The sequence below is a fragment of the Seriola lalandi genome, unplaced genomic scaffold (assembly GCF_002814215.2).
Source record: "Seriola lalandi dorsalis isolate HSWRI2012SDOR001 ecotype SW California unplaced genomic scaffold, Sedor1 jcf7180002054736, whole genome shotgun sequence".
Classification (NCBI taxonomy): domain Eukaryota; kingdom Metazoa; phylum Chordata; class Actinopteri; order Carangiformes; family Carangidae; genus Seriola; species Seriola lalandi.
In genome coordinates, this window is record NW_019525289.1 from 1459102 (window position 1) to 1485823 (window position 26722).

Here is a 26722-nt window from a genome sequence, read left to right on the forward strand (position 1 = left end):
TGGGTGACTCAGAAAAAAGGTGCAATTTTGTAGAAAAAAGGTGGGTTTCTAAAGAAAATTCCAATGCATTTCTAATGCATTATTTATTCCCAGTTTTTTGGGAATAACTTTGGGAAAAATTGGAATTTTAACACCAAAAGTCATAGCACCCCTTTCGGGATCAAGACACACGTTTTGATGTATATATTACCGGGGTTTTCTCAAAGCTGCGGGACGAGTTACGCGCCGAAATTTGGCGGAAGAATAATAAACCCGAAACAGAATATTAATAGACACTGCCCTGAGGCACTCCACTCAGCTATTCTAGCTGTAGAGGAGTGCCTCGGAGCTGAGCACCCGTGGCACTAATAAATAGTTTCAAAAGTGAGACCTTGGGGCAGTAACAAATAAACAAATTAAAAAAGTTCTACTGTGTGCCAAACAACCCTGCTTTCTTTTTTGTTGGAGGCCTCTGCTCAAGGTTGTTTCCTTGAAATCGATGATTAGACTGCATTTTTAAAATTCATTTTATTTCACTTAGCGCTGTCTCTCGCTCTGTGTAAACACAATACAATACTGGGTCTGTTCAACAACAACAGACAGTAACAAAACAGAACAGTGATGTCAAGTTGAGTGAAGTTCCTCTATTATGCAGTAAATCAAAAAATTTGTTCCAGAGGGCTGTCAGATTACTGCGACATTAAATACGACAAATATCTTGACAGATAATGACAAGAGGAAGAAGTGTTTCTTCACTGAGAAGGTGATTTCAGATGTATTTAATATGCACATAAACAATTTCAAATGAACATATGTACTATAGGAAACAAGACTTTCTCTTGGGAAAATCTGCCCTGTTGCAGTTACAGTTATTTACATTATTTACCTGAGACTGCAGTGGTTACATTCTCAACTGTCTCTGGAAAGCGGCATGTAGCAATGTCTTAGAAAACTACAATATACATAATGTAACAAACAACTGTAGAAATACATGTGTGTTTGAATTCACAGTGAACAAATCATTATGACAGTTATATTACAGACTATTACTTTACTATCCCTCTAAAGTGTATTGTCCTTAACATCTCACACTGGCAGGAAGACACTGAAGATATGACTTATCTGTGATAAACGGTTCCTTTATAACAATATAATTTAACAGGACACATAAAGACAGAGCCAAATCCGAAGATAAGCAGTGCATTTATTTTTAACTGTTAAACACAAATAGACCGGAAGCACTTTAAGTGTGCTGCACTGTAGGTGATAAATGTAAAAATGAACACCCATCAGGTTTATTACAGCTCATTTTCCTGGACTATAACAGTCATATTTACAGTGGACGTGGTGTTTAGTGGGCTGATCTGCAGGGATCAGTCCATCCTGCAGAGATAATCACAGCCATCAGGAGCCTTTGACTCTCCATTAATAATGTATGAACAAATGAAAGAGCTCTGCTGACTGTGTGGACCTATTGCCAAAACACTTCTGCTGCTGTTGATGGACACAGAGCAGAACAGAGGATCAGCCGAGCGGCACTTTTCTGGCTGAGACCATGCAGTGCAGTCTGGAGTGCAACCGGATGCTGAAATCAATGAGGATAAAGTCCGGTGTGTATGCTAGAAAAAAAACACAAAGTTGTGGTGCTTTCACTTACATCTTCAATTTCTTCTCTCTTTTTTTTTTTATTATCGTTAACTAATGATTAGTCTTAGTGTTATTATTTTTGTTGCTCAATGCTTGATAGCCATGGTAGCAGCATCTCTGCGGATGTCTGTCTCTTGCCTTTTCATCTAGTAACACCCTCAGGTCAAAAGTTTATAATGAGTTCAATACTTTATGACCAAACATAATGTAATATATAATGATAATCAACGCACCAGTCTCAGCAGTAATTTTTGTTTTGTAATAATTAGCAAATGTTAGCATGCATGATTCTTGTTCTGTCCTGAATCACTAAACATCAAGTCTGGCACAGTTAGTGTGGGTCAACTTCCTGTTAGTGCAGTGACATATTGCTCTGGCTAGTTAACCAATAGCTTCCTGGCCGCCAACACCAGTTCTCAAATTAGAGGGGACTTTAGAAATGGTCTTGAACGTAGGTTAGCATGAACTTACATTTATATGTCAAAATATTTTGAAATCTTTTGCTAACTTATTGTCAAATTTCACTTTAACAAGAAACAAATTAGCCAAGACATTAACTGTTGAGGACACACTCAAGGACATATTAATCAATTTAGGCTAGATGTACTTGTACAAAAATAATTTCCAAAGTATGACTTTAAAGTGTAGTGGGCCTTTGTTGAAATGATTAATAAAGACATCATCCAGTTGGGCAGCAGAGGCAGTGAGGCATCACCTCCCACTTCCCTCCATTGTTTTCTCAACACAAGTGTCATGTTGGACTTGTGTTTGACTGCTGTGGTACACGGTTCAGCACAGACACTGGAATACTGAGTAGTTTTGATCCTGTTTGTGTAGAGAGCAAACAGTGATGAATCCTGTCAAAATATGTTTAATTAATAGTCACGTTTCTTAACCCACAGAGAGCACGGACACATCCAGAGTAAAACTATGTTTATTGAAATAGTTAAGAGAAGAGCTTTTGATTAGGAGCCGAGCTGAGGCAATTTCCTCATATAGAGAGAATCAAGCTAGAATCTCAGCACTGAGGATCTTCTCTGTGAGAGCGGAGAACGGCTTCTCACAGATTAAAAACATGTTGATCTTACACTCTACATAAACTGTGCACAATCAAACTCACATTTCAAAGTGTTTATGAACTCCTGTGTGTTAGTCAGCCAGGCTTAGAGAGGCTGTCAGAGGGGAAAGTTGATGGCAGGGCTGGTGGATCAACCACACCATACTAGGCTTCTGCTGTCAGCTTACTGGGCTGAAAACCAGTGAGGGGAAGTTTTTCTCTTCTTCTTTTTTTCTTCCCATTTTTCTTTCTTTTAAACTTTGACAGAAAAAAGCTTAATGTATCACTATAACTTCTTTTTGTCTTCTTTCTCTCTTATTTTTCAGCATTTTGTATAAAGAAACGACTGGAAATCAGGCAAAAATTGAAATAAAGATGCTGTTGAGGGGAGGATGAGAAGCACATTAATATCAACAGGAGTCAAACATTTGTCACATGACATTGTTAACACATTGCACTGACAACATTAATGTGTGAATTCACTATTTAAACAGTATGGATCGCAATATATAGTGTGAACACAGGAAGCAGAGCACTGTGGGAGATATTTAGCTGTTTCTGTGTGAAAAAAACATCTGTTCCTCCTGTCGTGTTTCTTTCCATGAATGTAACTGATGAGTTCCTGCCGCACTGTATATTCACATACGTACAGTACATACACTTGATGTACAGTAAAATCACACATTGTCTGGTTTTAGGGTTATAATATGTTGCTGCGTGTCTGATGTTATTTGTGTGTGTCATTTGTGTAACTGGGAGTGAATTTCATTGGTCCTTTGTTGCTGTAAGAATGACAAAAGCTTTTATTACAAAAAGACACAATCTGGATCCAGACACAAACACACACACTCACACACATTTGTCGTAATACAAACATATGCCTTCCTTAAGCCCTTACCTTAACCTTAACCTTCACAAATAAATAACCCCAACCTATAGCCCTACCTAATTCTAACCTAAACCTTAACCAAGTCTTAACCATCAAACAGCCATACAGCCAACAGCCATAGAAAGACACACACATAAAACACACTATTATTATAGTTACCCAACACAAGTATCTCTTTTCATCATATGAGGAGATCCAGCTCCACTCTCTAATGATTCCAGAGGAATTAATAAGTTAATTATGTGTCTAAGCTTTTATTCAGCAGTGGGAGAGCCAGTTAACCTGCATGTCAACTTCAAGGGAGGGATATAATTAGGATAGATAGCCAGATGGGAGAGATGGAAAGAGATGAAAAGAGCGATCCATCAGGCGTTAAGCCCAGTGTCAGAAAGAAACAGACCCATCTAGTTTCATGTTCGTTCTCCAGATCTTGTAAACAGACTGTTTATTGCTGATCAAGAGCATTATATTGTTAAAAAAGTCTGGTGTATCCATAATACCACTATATAGCCACAATATGCACCGTAACTACAGGTGGCAATGTCAGACTGTCAGATGGTTGATCCACCACTAAACAACTATCGGATTGGTTGCCATGACAGTTTGGACAGACTGTTCATGGTCCCCAGATGATAATGGTGAATGCCTAAATTTTCCTTTAGCGCCACCATGAGGTTGACATTTGTAGTTGACAAACAGGTCCCTTCCAAGATGAATTGCTTTAGTGATTCCCTGACTTATCATCTAACAACATAATCAGGTTAAAAGTTATATTTTGTCTGGTTTATCAGGTGGCATTCCTGGGTTGATTTGTGTATACTGCTCTCTTTCCTTGTGTTTCTTGTCTATATCTACTCTTTAATCACTAAAAGGTAACAGTTGGTTGATACATCAGTTTTCTACGTAAAGGAAAATTCCAAAGTCATACCTAAAAAAAGAAATCATTTGTTTAATACTTAGCTAATTAGCAAATGTTAGCATGGTAACAAGCTAAACTTAGATGGTGAGGATGGCAAACATACCTGCTTAACATCAGCATGTTAGCATTGTCATTGTGAACACGTTAGCATGTTGATGTTAGTTAAAGTCGACTATTAGTCTTGTTGCAGTAATGGCTATGTGTTTGTGTGCTGTATGTGTATACGTTCCTTATTGATGGCAAAATATCAACAGGAATCTACAGGAAATGATTCATGTCAGATTTATATCAGAAGAGTTCATGTTTAGTCACTGAACTGAAGATGAAAGTGAGAAGAAAGTAGCGGTATTCATGTCTCATAGCCTTTTCATGTAAGTTGAACATAGTCAAAGTGTCATCCTTGTTTGTGTGTTTTCAGTCTTTTCCAGGTAACAGTAATGCAGACAGTGTGGTTCAGTACAAACTGCAGCAGCCGGCGATCGCTCGCTTCCTCCGACTCATTCCTCTGGACTGGAACCCCAGCGGGCGGATCGGACTCAGGCTGGAGACTTACGGATGTCCTTATAGTAAGTCTGATCTTATTTATTGGAGTGACTATCAGTAAATTAAGGTAAGTAAAGGTAATGTATATGAATGTATAACTGCTAGCTAGCCACATTATTTTTAATTGATTAATTAATTGAAGAGAAAGTTACCAATTCAATAGACATCAAATGCCAAACTACTGTTAATAGTAACAGGATTTCCATACATCTGTGTGTGTGTGTGTGTGTGTGTGTGTGTGTGTGTGTGTGTGTGTGTGTGTGTGCGTGCTTCATATGGTGGACTTTTAATTGGCTTGATTCCCACTTTAATAATTACAGTGATGCTTTGTATCCTCTGGATACTGTATAATGATTTAGAGCCTTATGTTCACTTGTTTCTTGATTTTCACACAGTATAACCTTCTTATTTTCATAATGTTGTATTATCGGTTTACATTCTGTTTTTACATCATTACATTAGCACATCATCTGTCATGCCTTTTCCTTTCGGTGTCATTTTGGTGTGTCTTCCGTATTTCCATACACCAAGAAACACAAAGGTTTACTGCCAACTCTTGACACTTTCTCCACATTTTAATTCCCACCTCTGTAATCAACACTGACAGCCATCGTGTTTCACACCTTTCTCCCCTAAGCCAGGAAACACACTGTGTCAACAGTTTAATTGGTTGCATTTCCATTTTGAGTATTTTACAACAGATTTGATGTATCTGGCATCGACACAATGAAAATAAACCCACATCACACAGTTTTTTCAGCCACAAAAACATATGTTTAACTCATTCACCTTCTTTTAATATCACTACTACTCCCAGTGGAAAAATCAGTTTCTCAATTGTATCCATCAACCTTTTGCTTTTAAAGTTAAAATGACCACATTTCACACCCTCTGTTGTCTTTTTATGCTAAACAAAAAACATGCAGTCACTTTAATTTGTTGAGCAAAGATCAAAAGCTGTGTCACAGATGAATGGCACAAAAATATGAAATATATCTACTGTAACACAAATTTAAGACTATTCTCACATCATTATGTCAGTAGTTTTGCAATTTGATCGGACAATTGACTGAACCTTCTAACCTTATGTGTATATGTACAATATGTGTGTATCTATATATCGTCACCTTCCTAAAATAATGGCCTAAGTCATGTTTTGACAAAAATGTTTTTTTTGCCTAAATCACCCCCTCATGATGCTGGCCACCTCTGGTAAAATCGCCTGAATCCTCAGTTGAGGGGAACATGCAATTCTACCCCCGGTTGTATAATGGCCTATGTCAAAAGTGTGACTCTTTTGTTGAGTTTTTTGTGTTTCCTGAAAAACCTGAAAAAATGACTTAGGCCATTATTTTAAGAGGGTGTCGATATGATTTTTCTTTAAACAACATATTCATTAGCCAAAAATCCTGCTCCGTGTGAAAGGGCCTGATAAATGTAGGATTCAGTTACTTTGCAGTTGTGCCACAAATCTTCACTCAGTTATACCGTTGCATCATTGCACATGTAGTAGCACGTATTTGTATCTGCAGTCAACAGGAACTGCACTGTTTACAAAAATGCTCTGATGTAGACTTGTTGGAGGGTGTGTGTTCTCGTGTTTGAGGCTCTGTGTTGATTTGGAAATTTAAATCGATGTTTAAGTCACTCGCTGCTCTTTTAGGATTCACAAGGTTCACAGTTGGGAAGTAATCTCTTGCTCACACACACACACTGACTGCTCACCTCATCTCAAATCCCCAGCTAAAGGGAGGGTACTACATTTTTATTTTATGTGCTGAACAGAATACAGATCCAGTTCTACCTCAGAGATTCTCCCTCATCAACAAAACACTGTATCACAATAACAGACAAAACTTTCCAGGTGTGCATGTTCCTTGTGTTGGAAGAGAGACGCATTTCCTGGTCTTTGAGACTCCCATATACCATACCTGATACATACCCACAATGTCCTGATGGCCGTCTTCCTGTTTTGTTTTCCAGCCTCTGATATGGTGAGTTTTGACAGTGGCAGCAGTGGCCTGGTGTACAGGTTCAGTCCCGGCCCGAGGAAAACGTTCAGAGAAGTCGTCTCACTGAAGTTTAAAACCCTGAAGAATGCTGGGATGCTGCTCCACGCAGAGGGACGAGAAGGCCTCAGCCTCAGTCTGGAGTTAGAGAGAGGAAAGCTACAGCTGCTGCTCAGACAAGGTCCAACATACCAGACACTGACATCTACTGACATCTATATATACATATCTGCTGCACTGGAGAATAACATGAGAATCTGTATAGAGACCAGGTTTATCGGTAGAAGGATAGTGGGAGATAAAGGTACCTAAACCAAGTCTACCATTATTAGGAGAAATGCCGAGTTTAAGAAGATTTATATTGTTGACATTTTCAGAAAAAACAGGAAAATGTTGCAGAAAAACACATGAATGTCATTTCCATCTGTGTCATCCACCAGACATTTCTGCTGTTCTCCAGTAAAAACCTTCAGCTGAAACAGTTTGATCAACAATAACACATTTTATTTCTTGTAATATGTGAATTACTTGATGGTTATATTGGCACAAAAATATCTGTATCAGGCCTAGGACAATATGAACCCTCTGGAATAACTTTAGACTGGTTTTGGTTGGGTGAGGTGGCCGGCACGCACGCCACCACATGATTGGTTTTTAAATCTTGGCTCACACTCTGCTGCTGCATCTCTGTCTAGTTACAGCTGTGATGGATGGTTCCCGTTTACTGTAGCATGTGTTAGGGCTGGGCTCTGAGAGACTACATGCATGGCTTACTGTCTCTACAGAGTTGTGTGTGTATGTGTGTGTGTGTGTGTGTGTGTGTGTAAGTGTGTGTGTAAACGGGGTTAAACCAGAGGTTGTCAGGCTGCCATGCTGAATCATCACCATATGGCTCTTCTCTTTGCCTCCTCCTCTCTCTCTTTCTCCGTTTCACATCTTTCAAACCACTCCTTCCTCCATCTGCTTCTCCCCTTCCTCCCTTCTTCCCTCATCCATCTTTCTACCCTTCCTCCAACCGTATCCAACTTCTTGTAACTCTTGCAGAAAGACCTACAAAGTCCTGTAAAGACAGACAGCAGCACATTAAAGTGATAGTCCGGGTTATTTGATGTGGGATTGTGTGAAGTAGTTATACATAGTCAGTGTATTAGCTGCAGCAGATTTGGATGGGCACCCTCTCAGTTTGGAAGGGCAGGCAGGAGTACCGGCACAGAAGCGGATGATGTACTGGTGTGACCACAGAAAAAAGCCAATATCAGTTGACGTGTACGCCATATTACAACGCAGATCAGTTATATGTAGCTATGCATAGGAATATGGTAGTGCAACAGTTGAGAAAAGGTTGTTCCAAAGGAAAGGGCTGTTTGTCTGCAAGATAAAGGGGTAAAAATATTAAAAATATAGCGTACACCTAAACTGATATTGGCTTTTTTGAGTGGATATTCTTTTAAAGTGGATAAAAGAATAAATACACTGACTATAGATAAGTAGTCAACCTCACACAACCCTCAAGTGACCCGAAACTATCCCTTTAAGGGAAAGGACATGCATCTTGAAGAGAGACCACACCTACACATACTAATCATGTTTCCTTGTACCAGCTCTTTAACTCTCTTTTGGTATATGCCAAATATATGTACTGTATATATGTCAAAAAATGACTTAAGTATGTTTTAATATCAAAGTTCCTATTTTTTCTCTTCCTGTAAGACATTAAATGCTTTTAATATCTTATCTTCAACTTGGGGGCATATAGAGAAATGTATAAAACTAGCAGCAGAGCGTTATCGTGGGTCAGGTGTCTGTGTTTGGAGATTAGTTGGCCGAAACGTTGTTGACATTTTCAAAAGAGCACGGTGGTTAGGTCTAATTTATTCATGTCTCTCCTGTCCTCATCCCGATTTCACTGCAGCACTGCTGTATTCGCTAAACCACACCCACATATGAGTGAGCCAATCAAACCGGAAAGATTCAATTTAAATCCCTCTCATAACTACAATCTGCACACATCTTCTGATTCCTGTGGAGATATGTCACAGAGAGAGTCTGTGTCAGCGTAAACAAAACCAAATGTCAGTGTTCCACCATGAAGAAGGCTGTGCCATGTTACAGTACAGCCAGCCTTTCCTTTTGCTTGACTCCAGTTACTTTATTTATTTCATATCAGAAGAGGCCTTTTGCCCTTTTCAGCTTTTCACTCCCCATCTTTCTGTCTTGTGATTTCTGTTTTTCTCTCATGACATTGTTGTGCGTTTTTGTCTCTTTGCAATTCTTCACACTTTTCTCCTCTGTTTTCATGGTCAGATGCCCTTCATCTTTGTTCTCTCATTATTTGTCTCCACCTTCCTCTTTGTCTTCCTCGCTCTGTGTATCCCCCACCCCCTCCCTCTCTCTTTTTCTCCACATTGGCTTTTTAGGTTACTGATTGTGTAATTTAAGTCATCTGCTGTGTGCACTGACCCTGAGCTCATGCATGGCCTGCTCCGCTCCGCTCTGTTAACACTAACACATCCAGGCCCGAACATATTGCGGTTTGCTTTATGAGGCAACTCTGAAAAACCGCCCTGCACAGAAACAGAAACAGCAGCTCTGTCCCGGAAAACAGAGAAACCAAAGCACTGACAAAAAAACTGACGGATGAAACAGTTTTAAGTCAGAGCTTGACTCTTGTGCAGTTCAGTTTTGTCTCGTCATGTTTAGTAAACTGTTAAGTGAGGTGAAGTTCGTTGTCAACATTTACATACCTTCGTTTATGTTGTCATTTTTTCACCAAATTTTTCCAAGTGAGACGCCTTTTTAAAGAGCCGCAGGGTCTCTAAATAAAAGTCCTGTTGGAGAATTGTTCTTCTTTTATTCTGTTTGCTTCAGCCTTGTGTCCACAAATCAAACCAAAATCTAAATCGTCTTTTTTTTTTTTTTTACATGATCTTTACTCAGTGATAATTTTAGAGAATCCAGTCCAGTAACTAAATTGCAGAAGCTTTTCACTGCAAACATTAAACACAGCTCAGACTGCTTGTTGCTGTCTAAACAGCCAGAATAAACATGCTGGTTTTTAAGATTTATGTCTGCTGTTCAAAACCATCCCCTTCCCTCTCTGCTTTACATTCATCAAAATGTCAGGTCGGTATATTGTGTCTCTGTTGGCTCATAACTCAGCCAGTCCTTTCCTGTTACCTCAGTAATTTTAGGGTCCTGCTCCAGTGCTTGATGTTAGCTGTAAGCCTAGGCACTGCTTTGATTAAAGGTGTAATGAAAAATAACTTTATTGAATTAAAATTTACAAAAATGACTAGACCTATTTTATGCACTGACATTGTCCCAAATGTTTCCAGCAGTTACAGAAATCTGTAATTTTAATCAAGGTAACGGTCCGTTTCATTTGGTGTGTGTCAGCATTTGTGGTTTCCTGACAGAAGCAGTCAAAACATAGTTTGAGTTTTAGGTTTAAGCCCTATTTTTTATAATATACTGTTTAGATCTTGGTTGTTTTTACATTATATATTTTAACTGGATTAACAATTTTAGTCATTGGACGTCTGGAGATATCAGAGAAAGAAACTGAGCAAACGCTAGCAGTAGCTCGCAGTTTAAAAATGATGTTTGGAGCTGATTACAGCAACCATCGATAAAGGCCACTGTCTTCCTGTGTAATCAGATCTAGTGAACAGCTTTAATGAAATTGTAGACAGGATATAATACTGTGCTACTTTGGAGAGAAAAAGCAGAGAGTGTTCAGCAGAGGCAAACACGTCCAGTCTGACCCGCCTCAACATAAAAAATGTTGTAGTCATTAGCAGCTTTTTATCCGCTATTTATTTTTCGATTTTGCTGAACGTGCTCGCTCTCATTCAGCAGTAGACTTCCTCGTATCGTCTTACACATCCTGATTCACAACTACAGTCTGACTTTGGGCCACTTTAGTGAGGAGCTAGTAAGACCAATACCTTGAAAACATACCACACTGAAATTCCTGTGCACATTCATGCTCTGAAGATTAAACATGTCTTGATTTTTTAAGACCCCATGACTTTCCCTCTGTGCCAATAGCACACTAATCTTTACATTTTTCGTATCTGCTGACCCGTTGCTTGTTATTATTTTCTGTGCACATTCATGCTCCCATCAGGAAGTGATCTATTGATTTTTGATGACCCCCATCTCAATTCATATAACAGTCATGCTCAAGGACTCGCTGACAGTAGCTTTTACACAGGGGACACAGTTGCTGTTTCATATTCCACACCACACTTTTTCCTCACATGGTCCAAAAAAAATAAAACTGACTGCCTGCCCAGTCATAAACCTACATGTTTGATCATTGCTGCTTAAGAAAAGATTAATTTCTTCTCGTCAACACTTCTAAAAACTACAGAGGAAAATAAAGACAAACGGCAACAACGAAAGGGAATGAGAGAGAAAGAGAGAGAGAGAGCACTGTATATTAATATAATTTTCTATTTGCCTTCCCACTGATCTCTCATATTGATTCCTTCTTTCTCTTCTCAGCCATTCACCAAGTAATCAAATCATCCATCCAATGAAACACACAATCAGAAAGTCTTCTCTGTCTCTTCTCCATCTCCAATAACATAATAACTATTCAATGAATCAGTGCTAATAAAGCGATCTTATGTGTTTTTAAGTCTTTCCATCCTTCCTCTCATATTGATTGCACTGTCTCTTTCCACTCGCCCAGACTGTGATCAAATAACTCGTCACAATGATTGTGTTGACAGGACAGGCTTCCACTTCATCATGACGTGCACATCTTAACTGAGTTTCTTCGGATGAAGTTGTTTTTCTCACCCAAGCAGCAAATATATATGATCTCACGAAAAACTGGCTGAAATATCAAATATACATTTGTCCATCATCTTCCAAACTGTCTGTGTTTGTCTCTCTGAAGCTGGAATTGTCTCTCCCTGAAGAATATCTAATACATTTTTAATGACTGACTGTTTTCAGCTCTTTCTACAGTTCCTTCTCTCAGCAGAAGAACAAAGTTTTTTTTTGTTTTTTTTTTCGGATGCAGAAATGTATCCACTAATTTGGACCTGCTGGTGCTCATCTATCATTAATGATGTCTCACTATGTTTCCTCTGCAGTTTTTCAGATTAGCCTTCATCACATATTTGCCTTCAGTTCTCAAACTCAAATATGCAGACATCCAGTAGTCCCCTATGAGATGAGGAACGGTGACCTCAGTGTGATCCTCTCTGTGGGATGCTGAAAAAATTTTAAGTATTCATAACAGTAAAGAGGCTTTTATTGGGCTGGTCTTCACTTCTCGCCGGGTCAGATAAAACAACGAGAAACAATCTTAATAGTGAGATCAGAAAATCCTGTTTTTATATCAGCTTCACCCCGCTGACTGCTCTCTCCTCCTCCACCTCCTCTGTTTCAGGTGGGACTTCATCCTTTGAGCCCCGGCGCCTTGCCTCGCTGGGCAGCCTGTTAGATGATCAGTATTGGCATCATGTAGTACTGGAGAGACACAGCTCTCACCTCAACCTCACTGTGGACAAACACATGGAGAGGGTTCAAATCCCTGCAGAGTTCAACCACTGGGACATCGAACAGGTGTTGTGAAACAGAATACAGATACATACTGCACAATACTTTTTAAGGAATCCAAAGAACTATTAAAGTTTAAAACTACTGTAGCTACAGTACATTATAATCGTAGATATTGTTCTTATGTTAATGCATGAGCATGTAATCCTCTGTGTTATTGTGCCCATACAGCTGAGTGTAGGGGCAGTCCAGAGCCTCACTTCTCAGAAACCATTCATCTCAAAGAGGACCTTCCACGGCTGCCTGGAAAACCTGCTCTTCAACAACCTCAACCTAATAGAACGAGCTAAACACAACGACCACCAAGTTACACTTATGGTAAGTTCATTTAGCTAAACATGGGGTTGTCTAGACAATGTAGGTGACAAAATGTTGGTGTTTACCCTGTGTGGACTCACAGTGGTACAGTATAGTATCCTATACTGAAGTATTTACTGCGATGCAATGTCTGTCTATCCAGCATGAATAGAGAAAAGCAGCTTTGTGTTTTTAAAGTTAAGCTTTCTCTAATGCTCTTGGCTGTTCGGCTTTTGTGTGAGAGAGTGCAGCATCAATCACTGGAGAAGGGCAGATGAAACCAAAATCTGCAAGTCTGTCTCAGAGTGTGGCTGTCGATAAAATTCAGTGACAAAATATTCTGTTCAGTGTTTTTTGAAGCTTTTTTTGTGACTTGTTTACTAACTACTAAACAATTATCTATAACCAGTGCATTACATAACCACAGAGCAGCATGTATAGTGTAAATTTTATTGTTTACAATTGTCTTTGGTTTCTTCAGTTTTATTTAGCTTTGGGTTGTATTAGGCTTGTTTTATCTGTTTTTTTTATTGGCCACTCCTGTAGGAATGCCCCTGGTGTGTATGTGTTAGATTCCCCTTGGACCCACTGGAATTCAATCTTAGTGGTGAAATATTGGCTTTACCACTCAGCCGCTGGCAGGTTAATAAAGGGCACAGGAGTGTAGACAGTTAGATTCTCACTAATACCTCCTCATCTTGGCCATTAGGACCTTCAGATGATTCTACATTCACAATGAGTGGAGCGAGCTCATCATGTAGAGGCTGTGAAGCGTTTCTGCAGGGAGTAATAAACGCTCTCTCATTACAGTAAAGATCCAGAATGCAGAAAGAAAAAAACATGAATTCTCAGTAAAGAGGTACACAGATTCACATGCATGGCTGAAGATCTAATAGAGGCCATTTTGTAATGATGCTATGGCTCTTAAGGTTCCTTGCCACAAAGTTATGGTCCAGTTTAATACAGGGACTAAATAGTATTTCATGTGGCTCTGCAAGGGGAGGAATTAGTACAAAGAAAATAGATGTATATGGAGAAGGGTTGGTGTGTTGGTGCTGGAGTCTTATGGCTTTTCAGGGTTTTTAAGGTAACTTTTTACTTTGTGTTGTGGGGTAGCACATCCCACTCCAACATGAATTATTGTACATCACTTTAACTTCACCACAAAGGGCTTTTAGATGATAGCAGGCTGATGTTCCCAGAAGAGAGCTGGGACTGTAATATATTACTGCTGCAGCTTTAGCAATGGGCCTGGAGTCATTACCACTACTCAAAACAATAGACTGTAACAGAGATGTCAAGATATAGCAGGTCTGGGCACATTGTCTGCTCTCCCTCTTTCATTTTCAGTCTTTATCTCTCTTACATCCAAGCTAGGTGACTTTGGTATTTTCAGTTTTCTTTCCTAGTCTTATCCTAAGCTTTGCTGTTATCATTATGGTAATACTGATGTCCTCTTTAAGGAGACTTGCTGATGAGATCACTGCGACATGAGGTCACACCGACACGCCCTCTGCAACTGATTAATATTCATGTTTCATGTTGTTTTATCTCTCTAATAATCATTTTCCTGTCTCACTTCCTCTCTCTCTGTCTCTCTCTCTCTCTCTCAACTCTGCATCTCTCCATCTCAGGGCAACGTGACCTTTTCTTGTGCTGAGCCAGTTTCCGTCGCAGTGACGTTCCCCGGCCCCCAGAGCTTCCTCCAGTTGCCGGGTGCGACGGCATCCTCTTCAGGGGACGTGTCTGTTGGATTACAATTCAGGACGTGGAACAAGGCGGGGCTTCTGCTCACCTTTGACCTCCCTCAGCAAGGGGGAGTGGTATGGCTGTACCTGAGTGAAGCCATGCTCTGGCTACAGATCCACAAGGCTGGCAGGGCACTGCTGGAGCTAAGTGCAGGTAAGGTAGCGACACCCAGAACCTTAATCCATCATCCCCGTAACCATTAGCAGTTTAATTAGTGATTACTCTTATGGAGTATTGCTGTTTCAAGCCTTATGAGAGTTATACCCCATAGTTTCATGTTAACCTTAAAATAAATGAAGCCAGTGACACAGAGGATGCAGGAGGTAGATGCTTTGTCTGGGCAAATTATTTTTTGGTCTTGCCTCATAATATTCTTCTAAATAGTGTTTCATTGTGAGAAAGACATGATTTACAAGCTGTTTCCAAATAGCAACATGGTGCCTGTGTGGCAGGCTGTGGAGTGATCGGATATCTAATTTGGTCATTACTACATGAATGCCCATGCTTGCCCTTTCCTCCTTGGAACAAAAATGCTCTTGCAACATCTGCTGCAGGTCTTAATGGCTCCATGTGCAGCCATGAACACCTGAGAAAAAAAAACAAATCTAATTTCCCACAGCAGTGTGTGTTAATGAGGTTTTGGTTTCCCAGGTTCTGCTCTGAATGATGGTCAGTGGCATTCAGTGGAGCTGAACTCCAGAGAAGGACGTCTGACCATCGCTGTGGATAAAGAGGAAGGAGGCTCCGCTCACGCCAGCCCCTCGTTTCCTGTCGCCGTTGAAAGTCACCTCTTCTTTGGTGGTAAGTGTAAAATAGGTCAGCTATATCTTTGTGAACAATTCAAATCTGCCACGCGTCAAACAGCCAAATGGAAGCTGCTCGACACTAGACTGGGTATAGCATATAGATATTTCTCAGCCAGAATATTTACAGTAAATGTCCCAGTTTATCATTAAATATCCATCAGTATCAGCTAACAGTTGTCATGTGCGCTCCATCCAACTGATCTAACTCCTCTCTCTTCTGTTCAGGTTGTCCTGCTGTAGACGACAGTCAGGAATGCAGAAACCCTTTTAACGTCTTCCAGGGCTGCATGCGTCTCTTAACTGTGGACAACAGAAACGTGGACCTGATCATGGTGCAGCAAAAGCAGCTGGGAAACTACAGCAACCTGCAGATTGACATGTGTGGAATTATCGACAGGTCGGTTTCCAAAAAACAGTTCAATAATATTCAGTGTGTTAAGGCACATTTTTGTTATTTTTCTATTACAGCTGATATAAGCTTTCCCTCATGTTCTGCACAGCATGAGCTTTTTCACATCAGTTTAGTTTCCGTGATGAGTACATTCACTCGTGGAGGTGACAGAAATAATAAATGGCTTACTTTGACAGAGGAATTATTGACCCGTTTCAAACCATGTTGACCTCCGAGGGAAGCAACAAGCAGTCACAAAGGTTCCAGGTGAAACTGTTTTATGAGGATGAATGAATTTTGCTCTGCCGTTTGCTGGTCACCAGGCAAAGATAATGTACCTCTGTTCTTAAGTGCCCCAATTAAGAAATCTCCTACCAGGAGTGGGATTTGAACCCACGAGGACTTTGTGTCCATTGCATCTTGAGTGCAACGCCTTAACCACTCGGCCATCCTGGTGAGATACACAAAGAGACGAAAAACTACATTTTGCAGATAAAGAAAAAAAACTGCACGTACCTGAAACTACAAGTCAATATTTGATTGGATTTTAGGCTCTTAACTACAGTGAAAATGTTCAATAGAAAAATTACGAGGAGTGAGATCTGGCAGCATCTGTCTGACAATCAGTTAATGCATTCATTCAGTTAACGCATTCATTCATTGTTACTCCCTGTAATTAAAATTCAGCTACCAGGAGTGGGGCTTGAACCCACGAGAACTTTTGTGTCCATTGCATCTTAAGTGCAACGCCTTAACCACTCGGCCATCCTGGTGACATCAACAAAAAAAAACAACTTTTTGATGATAAAGAGGCAACAAATGTGAGTAACTGAAAAGGGGTGACAGTGACAGTGACAGTGCACTGAATGGTTTGATGAAAGTGAATCATATGCTGTGGCGTTCAGTCACCAGATCCCAATCTAGTTTTAACCTATGAGAGATTTTGGCCCGACGTGTTAGACAGCACTTTCTGCCACCTTCATTAAAGCACCAAATGAGGGAATATGTTTTGGAATTTGTAGCATCACAGCACCACTTTATGTTGGTTTTTCCATCTGTATCTTAAAGAGAACCATCTACCAGGAGTGGGATTTGAACCCACGAGGACTTTGTGTCCATTGCATCTTGAGTGCAACGCCTTAACCACTCGGCCATCCTGGTGACATAAGCAAACAGGTCAAAAACCATCTTTTGCCAAATAAAGAGGAAACAACTGAGTCCCTGAAACTAGAAGTCAATATTTGATTGGATTTTAGGCTCAATGTCTAAACTACAGAGTAAGCAAGTGAAAGCCTTCATTAGAAAAGTATGAGTAAGAGTGAGATCTGACACCATGAGAACATTTGTCCGTTGGTTCATAAGACAAACACCTCAACCACTCAGCCATCATCGTGACTGCAGTTTTTAGCTTTCATTGTTAAAGAAAAATATAACTGCGGTCTCTCTTATATGTCAGTTAACACAGTTGTCTTTGCATGTTGATTTTAAAAAACAAATAATTTTCCTTTATTGTTGATATTTTTCTTGAGATGCATATGGCATTGTTGCTGCTTTGCTAGTACCTCTGATGTAGCTCTCATATAATATATTGTGATAAGTTAATGCATTAAATATATATATATATATATATAAATAAAATACATAGTTATACATATAACAAAAGTGATTGTCCCAGTAATTGAAAACCATCTACCAGGAGTGGGATTCGAACCCACGAGGACTTCTGCGTCCATTGCATCTTAAGTGCAACGCCTTAACCACTCGGCCATCCTGGTGACATAAATCAATGAAAAAAAAACTTTTGACGATAAAGATGGAATAACTGTTAGAACCTGAAATTACAAGTTATTATTTGATTGGATTTTAGTCTCAGTGTCTAAACTACGGAGTAACCAAGTGAAAGCCTTCAATAGAAAAATTATTGGGAGTGAGATCTGACACCATGAGGACATTTGTCCATTGGTCCCTAAGACAAATGCCTCCATTCATAGGGTATGACGGGTCAGTGAATGGTTTAATTAGAATGAAAATGAGGTTAATTATATGCATTGATGTTCACAGTCTCCAGATGTAAACGTAGTTGAACACAAGTTGGAGATTTTGGACCGACGTGTTAGATAGCGCTCTCGACCACCAACTGAGGGAACGTTCATCCTCCAGTAGAGTTCAGCAACTTACACAAGGAGCATTGGAGCTGCTCTGGCAGCACATGGTGGCACAACATCTTACCATGAAAGTTGGAGTTGGTTTTTCTTTAATTTCTTTTTTAACACAATTTTTTAAAGCAACTTTTTTGTAGATCATTTTTCTTCCCTTCTCTCTCTGCTGGCAGAATAGTTTAAAAGTGAGCTGAAGCTGGGGGACATTTGAGAAACAGAGACTGAACCATGTAGGACACACACAGACTGATACACACAAAGAATCATAAGATATCATATCTATTATTTCACATTATCACAGTACCTCCTCTGGGAAATACAGAATTATTGTTCAGTGGAGACCAGTGGTGTGACAATTGTATTCTTGCTGATTTCTGTTCCACTTGGACTTCTGCTCTGTTCCTACTAGAACCCACCAGTCATGAACAACTTGCAAGATGGTCAAAAGGCTGGAAGTCAGATTATAGAGTTTTTTTAGAGGCTTTGATTGGCACCTTGATCCATATATCAGTATTAATGCAAATATAAAGAATGTCAAGTTATAATGTCAGTTATGTAAATGTCATTTCAGTCATCTCGGAGGCAGAGGGAGAGATAAAGATATGTTGGTGGAAAGGTGGGCTCGGGGCCTTTAATTATGCAAACATCATAGCACTAACATCGACAGGAAGAGAAACAAAAAACATTTTCAACCTATAAAACAGAAGACAGGAACACAAGAGGTGTGTTTGTGTCCATCTGATAAATGCAGGTCCAACATTCACTCTCCTTTTAGCTCAGTGTTTTGGTCTCCACCAGCTCTTGAGGGAAATATCTGGCTCGTCAGCTGCTTAATGCTCCGCTATGTTCACCAGCTAGTCTCTAACGTTGTGTGTCTACGGTGTGCGGCTGAGCAGGTGGTGTGCAGTAGATTTGCTGTTGTTTTTCACTGCCTGCTGTGGCTGGAAATGAGGCTGATGACAGCAGTGAGAGTGAAACAAATCAGTAAAACCGAAAGTCGCTGTAAAGCTCTGTAGAGCTTAAATACAAGTAGCCATGTGACCAATTGTTAATATAAAGATATTGATTATGTCTTCTATGATTTTTTTTAAACTTATGATTAGATTTTAAATACTATCTAATGCGATTGGCACTTGTGTTTCAGCAAAATTCATGTAAGTCAAGAGTGAACAGAGAGCTGAACTGAAATGAAATGATGTATAGATCGAGTTTAGACCTCATGATAAATATTTTGGTTGTAATTCATGGATGGTAAGATGATAAATGACAGTCAGTGACAGCGCAGGATCAGAGCAATAACTTCAAGCTCAGCAGATGAGCGAGGCAGAGGGAGGAGGGAGGGAGAGAGAACAGTCACGGCAAATAGCAGCACAATTAATGAGACAATTACAACAATTATACACTCGCCTCTAGGGCATAGCACACACACAGTCAAACACACACACACACACACAGCATATTGTGTGTAAGCACTACCATAAACACCAACATTGAACCGACCACATATCTTTGGTAGATAAAGAGAATCTGCTCCAGTGATTTTAATTAAAATGTCTCCCTTTCTCTGCATTCATTAGATTACTAAATCAGTACAATGCAGTTCTTGCACGGATCTGACTGATCACTGAAACAAACCTACAAAAAAAATCCTGTTTTCCAGTAAAGACGAAAAAAAAAAAATCTACCCCATATTCTCCGAGTGTAATCCTGCTGATTGAATTTTGGTCCCATGAGATGTAAAGTCAGGTGGAAAATGGACTCACGACACGGCTTCTATTTGTGGCAGTACTTCAGACCAGGTTATTATATCTGCAGTGGTGTGTATGGGTGTGTTTGGGTGTGTTGCCGGTACCAAAGAGTACAATTATCCAATGCAAACACTCCATTAACAGCACCTATGGAACAAGGAGCCTCTTTACTATATCATCGGATCAACACCTTGTTTTATACCAAACCTGCCTGATTATTTTGAGTTCATGTAAAATGCTAGATTAACACACACACATCAGAAAATCAGTGTTAAAATGTGAGTCGGAGTGTGTGTGTTTTTTTGTGTTTCACTGCCATCAACATGATTACCGTAAGCTGTTTTAAATTTCTGAGCGTGCACACCAGGTTTTTATTGACTGTCAACAAACACATGGAGCACAGCAGAGATAGGAGGAGGCTTCTCTGCATGGCTGTACGTACTGGGATCAATGTGGTCTGTGAGGACTGAAGTTAAAAGTTCTGTCAGGCTAAATTGGCTCACATGGCGCTGCAGGATAGCGAGCTGATGGACCCTGAGTCAGTGTTTAAAGTGCTGCTCTGTGAGGGCCTCAGGGCTGAGTGTGTGTCTGTGTTTCTGTGTCTGACATTTCAGTGGAGTTGTGGCATAGATCAGGCTGTGATGCAGTTTGAGTGTGGACTTAACTAGTTATCAGTCTGTGACACTGTTGTTGTTTTGGTTCTGTGAAAGAAACTGGTTTAAATTATCTTTTTTTATGAAATACAGTTGTTTTCAAAACTTTTGGCACCGCTGGGCAATTACATATTTTATTGATTATTGAAATGAATAAAAGTAAAAACTGACTCTGCAGCAAACAGATATTAAAAATGAGTCTTTCTTCAAATACAAATGTGCAGTTACTTTGTTTCATTTACTTTACTGGGGTTGGAAATATTCTGCTTCTGAATTGTGTATCAGCCAGTAGCTCAGGAAACATTTCACAAATACAAAAGAAGAATGGATTCCACTAAATATCAGCAGATGGTGGATACAAATGTCCTGCAGTTGGTCAAGAAAGTGAAAATGAAAAGAGGCTGGCTTGTACAACAGGACAGTGATCCGAAGCAGAGCTCAAAATCAACCATGAACCACTCCAAGAAACATAAGCTGAAGCTTTTGGCTCTCCTGACTGCAAGGTAGATCTTGATTTTGTGTGTCCAAGACAGCGTAAAAATATTTCAGATTTTGAAGTTATCTTTAAGGATCCTTAGGCGAAAATTCCTCAGTGAAGAATAAAAAGACTTTTAGCTGCTATAAAGTGTTTGTCAGCTGCGATATCTGCCAAAGGAGGATTTGGGGAGTTAGGTACTGACTTAGTAGGGTGCCCAAATTTTTGCACATGCTGAAATTACCATTTAATTTTTTCTAGTTTTTAAATTCATGAAATAAAAAGCAAGAATGCAATAACAGCTGAAGAAAGTAATCTCATCGGAGGTACCCAAAATGATGTATACACCTGCATGTGTGGGTCGGACGTGTGTATTTGTTTGGTGTGTGCAGACTGGGGGGCAGGGGTTAGGGTTTTTATTTCTTGTCTTCTTTTTCTGTGGGGTGTTTCATTAAATTAGGCTAGAAGTCAAGTCTCCTCCTCCTTCTACGTCTTAAAAATGCATCTTCTTCTTCATCATCGTCATCATCAGCATCGTAATCATGGCTCTTCAAAGAAATGAACGCCACTCCAAGAATCAAAACCCACATTGTACACACACTAAAATATAAGTCAGCAGCATAAAGTGGTATTTTGGGTTAATATGGTGAAATTAATGTGAATGCTAACTCACTGACTTTAGATTAAAGCAGTATAGAGATAGATGGAGGTAAAAATCAGCCTGTAGCAGGTTGACAGGCTGTTGACTCAGGGCTTTTATCTATATAAAAAGGGAAGCTGCAGATTCTGTACAGTCATCTGTTTTCTCCTCAATATTCCTGCCTGGGTTTGAGCAAACAAACACTCACACACTGTCACATACGTTTATATTTAGTATTCAAAACTTGCATCTCTTAATATTACGATATATACAGAATCGTCAAGTCTCTCGCCCCACAAACTACCAACACACAAAGTCATTCACAAAGATAGACCTGAGAGCTGATGAGATGGGACTGGAGAAAAGTGGTCATCATTGTTTGTGTGTGTGTGTGTGTGTGTGTGTGTGTGTGTGTGTGTGTGTGTGTGAGTGTGTGTGTGTGTGTGTGAGAGAGAGAGAGTTAAACCTTGTTGTAGGAATCAGTCGGGCCTGCTGGAACAAATGGAGGCAATCCATGTGAATACAAATAGCTAAGCCAAATGCAACAGGGTGAGGCCAAGACAGGATAAATATAAAACACACTGCTTACAAAGTTATACTACAATACAAAGCTACTATTGCCCACAAGTCAACAAAACCGCACAGAGAGCAAATGACAAAGTGGCATTAATGTAACATTCAGGCACCATGCTTCCTCATGTAGAAATACAAAGACCTATTATCTGCTTTTGTTTGGTTCTCCCACCCCTGTTTAGTAGAGTGAGGTCTTTATCATTTCAGTGACAGTGTACACCACAGGCTCAGCTATGTTTAATCAGGTAAACTAACACAATCTGGAGAAAAGTCTCATTACACTGGGTAATATATATATATATATATATATATATATATATATAAGCCTAGAATGTTAACTGTGTTTTATCATCTCAGAATCGGCCTGAGCTTAATCAAGAGCCCAACAACCAAACAAGTGAAGCGGGACTTTAAAGAGTAACTTCGCCCAGTCTCACAATCCGGCTGACCCTGTTAACTAGTGGTGACATCGTGTGTTTTTCATCACTCAGCTGTGATGTATGGTGGCACTGTAATAATAATAATAATAATACATTTTATTTAAAGGCGCTTTTCTTGGCACTCAAGGACACCGTACACAGTTACACAAATTGAGATTAAAACACATTAAGAATTAATTAATTAATTAACAATAATAAAAATGAAATATAAAAATAAAAACAATACAAAAGTGACAGAGCAATTGGCATCAGATGGAAAAGGCAGTTTTAAACAGATGTGTTTTGAGTTGTGATTTGAAATGGGGGAATGAATCGATATTTCTGAGTTGGGGTGGTAGTAGATTCCAGAGACGGGGAGCAGAGCAGCTGAATGCTCTACTCCCCATGGTGGTGAGACGGGCGGAGGGGACAGACAGGTGTGTGGAGGGAAGATGATCTGAGGGAGCGGGAGGGAGTGGGAACATGAAGGAGGTCGGACAGATATGGGGGGGCGAGGTTGTGGATGGCCTTAAATGTTAATAGAAGGACTTTGAAATGAATACGGAACTGAACCGGTAGCCAGTGGAGCTGTTGGAGGACAGGAGTGATGTGGTGGATGGAGGGGGTACGAGTAATGATACGGGCAGCTGTGTTCTGGACCAATTGAAGTTTATGGAGGGATTTAAGAGGGAGGCCGAAGAGGAGAGAGTTACAGTAATCCAGACGGGAAGTGACGAGGCTGTGGACTGCTTACAACTAAGCAGACAACACCTTAGGAAAAAGTGTATGTAACAAATAGTGATGCTCAAAGGTGAAAGTAAAAGTAAAGGGAAGGTAAAATTAGTTGATGTAAAAGGTTTTGTTCCTTATTTGACACCACAAGGATTTAAAATGAGTTCAGTCATGACGTGTCTAATGATGAAACATGTCTGATGTACGGGCACACATGGTGTAAAAATGGATGAAGAAGAAAAGACCTTGATGGATTTATGGATGGATGATCTTGCTAAAGCTTGACAGTGTGTGACAGATGTTTGGAGAAATTCAAGCACAGAAAATGTTACAAGAGAGCAGATGAACCGTGGAGTGATATGCTCTGGAGGAGTTTATTTTTATCCAGTCAAACTCTAAGGCAGGTATTTTCTAAATCACAGCTGTCCTGATACATTTATCAAGATGTTTTAACAAGGTTTAGCTTAGATTTGTGCTCCGCAATGGTGCTCAGGCCACACAAGATGCATGATAACAAAGTTTTTAATCTTTTGCAGAAAGGGTGCAGTGGTTTTCCAGTCAATGTTTAGAAGAGAGTTTTTTCTTTTTCAGTTCAACAACCTCCCACAACAACATGTTGCCAAAATGGAAAATATGACCTCCAGATGTTAAAAATGAAATACTCTCTGTGTCCAGTAGTTACATTATCTCTGATCCTCCTACACACACATTTGGCCATAAAATGAATATTATGCGTAATATAAAATGCTTTCTGTCCCTTTTAATGAAAATAGCTTTATGTAACAGACCAAGTCTGAAATTTATCCACTGAGTGTGTTCACTCATTGTAAGATAAATGACTCAGCTGAAATATAGAAAGATTCTTCAGCTGCTTTTGAAACAAACCAAAAAAGTGGACTTTTCTTGACAATAAGTGATTAGGGCTGGTTTTTGGCATCGACTGCTTTTGTCCTTGATGTCAGATTTTTGGCAGCAAAACCTGGTGAATTGTTCCCAAATATTCAGGCTGCCAAAACAAACATTGATTTTCTTTTGTAAATCTGCTGTCTCAATATACAGTATATAGAAGAATGTTGTAATACATTTCTCTGTATTTTTTTTCTTGACAGCAGAAATGAAACCTTCAAGTTCCTCCCACACACGAGTCCATCAGTTGGGGACTGAAATAAAATTCTTGGGAAACTTTACGATGAACTATGGAGACTATTTAACACTTTCTCTCTCTCTCTCTTTCTCTCTCTCTCTCTCTCTCTCAGGTGTTCTCCCAGTCGTTGTGAACATGGCGGCCTCTGCAGTCAGTCCTGGACCGTCTTCCACTGTAACTGCTCTGACAGTGGCTACAGCGGAGCCACCTGCCACAGCTGTAAGTCACCTGTCAGACAAACATGGCTCTTGGACAAAAGGGCCGGATTAACCTGCTATCGAGCTGGAGCATTTGACACCCCGGGTTCCTCCTGATCTCTTTTCATTGTGCACTGTACTTTAATCTGTTACCTTTAGGAATTAATCCGCTAGAGAGCACACTAGTACTTTGCAGGATTGTTACGCCTCCGTACTGGCGATAGCCGGGGCTGGAGGCGTTATGTTACCAGGTTGTCCATCTGTCTCGTGAACACAATATCTCACTAACATTCAAATTTGGCGCAAACATCCACTTGGACTCAAGGATGAGCTGATTAGAACTTGGTGGTCAAAGGTCAAGGTCACTGTGACCTCTCAAAACATGTTTTTGGCGATAACTAGCTAATTGCTTTGCTAGGTATGACACAGTTTAACACAAATGTGAAATAAGATGATGAAGTGATGATGTTTTTTATCCAAATGGTCAAAAGTCACCTTCACTCTGACATCATAATGTTCTGCAAAGATAATGACCAAATTTCCTGCAACTTGACTGGTTGGTAAAGGCGAACAACCACAAGGTGGTAATACTAGTTGTGTGTCAGTTACTGAACAGACCTTTATTTAGGAATGAGCATCATGTAAACATAATAATATCAACTGAATTATAACAACAGTGATAAGATTAAAACACAAAGCCACAAGATTACGTAGTACTACAGAGCTTGCTTTGAGGGTCTTTATATTGTAGTTTATTCAGGAGTGCACACTCTACTCTGGCAAATCTACTACTACTACTACTATTATTATTATGGTGTGGTTATGCTTAGGTGACAAAAGCACTTTGATTTAGACAATGTTAGGGTTTTGGTTAAATATTAATGAATAAAACTTGTTTTGTCTCATGCTTAAATCACTTTTTTTCAATATTTAACCAAGACCATGATCTTCCCCTAACCTTAACCAAGTGCTCTGAGAATCTAAACATAACCATAAAAAAAGTTTAATCTTGCTTTAGTTCCTCATTATGTGGATATAAAAAGATAATCACGGTGGCAATACATTTCTCCCAAGATATATTTTCGGTTGAAATGACTCGTATATTGCATGGAGATAGGATTAGAGACAGAGAGAGAGAGCGAGAGAGCAATGACAGATAAAATAGAAAAATTAGAATCAATGGAGAGGTAAAATGTGAGAAAGAGCAACAGCAGCAGATAATGAATTTCCTTTTACACACAGTAACTGGATTTTAGCACAGAGGCAAACTGAAGAGAAAATAAAATAACAGAAATAGAGCACTCAGTGAGACAGCACGGAGATTAAAAATGAATGAATAAAAACAGCCTGTGGAGTACTATTAATGTTACTAGTTTTAATGTACACGTCAGTTCTCTCTATCATTCATGTGAAGGGTTCTTAAGTTGACTCTTAAAGGCAGCAGCTCCATTTACAGCTCGACCTTCAAGACCTAGAAAACCTGTTATTCTCAGGGTGGCAATCACAGATGCATTTAACAGCAATATTGCCCAGTAATTACAGCTGTACTGGGTTTTTCCCCCTTTAGCGTAGGAGCAGCAAAGTGTGAGTTTTGTCAGAACAAAAAAAAAGAATTTCTTGGTTTTTGTTTCGGCTGCAGCCTGGGGACATTTTTTAAATAAAGCGACCTCTTTGCAAGCTTCATGTGATGCCTGCATAATATTCTTTGCCCACTGCAGAGTACCTCTAAAACCTGTTTGTGTGTGAGGGTTTTGATGGAGGTTAATGAGTCTGTAGCTGTGACTAAATTTCCAAATACAGAATGAACAAATAAAACTGCAGAGGTAAGGTGAGCTCATTGGTGGGATTTACTGGTTCTGTGCCGATTCCCTTTGAGCCAAACACCTCAAGACCAAAAGAGGAGAGTTTCCCACACACCTCACCTCTGCTCTCATTTTTTATTGCTGACGTTTCTGTGAAAACCTTTTTCTAACTACACTGAGGCAATGTGATGAATAAAAGGCCTTTGGCTGTGGAGAAGAAGCGAGATAAACAGGTGAGCAGAGTGTGGGAACCTTTAGATATGGATTTGACTTGAAGGGCTCGATTATGTGGCTGCAGAGGAAGAACAGGTGTGTGT

The 26722-nt window shown here is 39.7% G+C and overlaps 1 protein-coding gene and 4 non-coding genes across 5 annotated transcripts in view; 1 reads left to right on the forward strand and 4 right to left on the reverse strand.

Moving 5' to 3' along the window:
- The window catches only part of LOC111668449 (contactin-associated protein-like 4), a 97393-nt gene that overhangs the window by 41271 nt on the left and 29400 nt on the right, over positions 1-26722 (forward strand). Inside the window, exons 4-11 of the mRNA XM_023424523.2 lie at positions 4910-5057; positions 7018-7224; positions 12451-12626; positions 12792-12938; positions 14552-14819; positions 15318-15467; positions 15698-15869; positions 24519-24625. Of these exons, the coding sequence (XP_023280291.1) occupies positions 4910-5057; positions 7018-7224; positions 12451-12626; positions 12792-12938; positions 14552-14819; positions 15318-15467; positions 15698-15869; positions 24519-24625 (1375 nt within the window). The remainder of the gene's footprint in view (positions 1-4909; positions 5058-7017; positions 7225-12450; positions 12627-12791; positions 12939-14551; positions 14820-15317; positions 15468-15697; positions 15870-24518; positions 24626-26722) is intronic.
- trnal-caa (transfer RNA leucine (anticodon CAA)) lies at positions 16236-16319 on the reverse strand. The gene has a single exon. It is a non-coding gene; the product is annotated as a tRNA-Leu (tRNA).
- Positions 16552-16636, reverse strand: trnal-uaa (transfer RNA leucine (anticodon UAA)). Its single transcript has one exon. It is a non-coding gene; the product is annotated as a tRNA-Leu (tRNA).
- On the reverse strand, positions 16941-17024 carry trnal-caa (transfer RNA leucine (anticodon CAA)). The gene has a single exon. It is a non-coding gene; the product is annotated as a tRNA-Leu (tRNA).
- On the reverse strand, positions 17554-17638 carry trnal-uaa (transfer RNA leucine (anticodon UAA)). Its single transcript has one exon. It is a non-coding gene; the product is annotated as a tRNA-Leu (tRNA).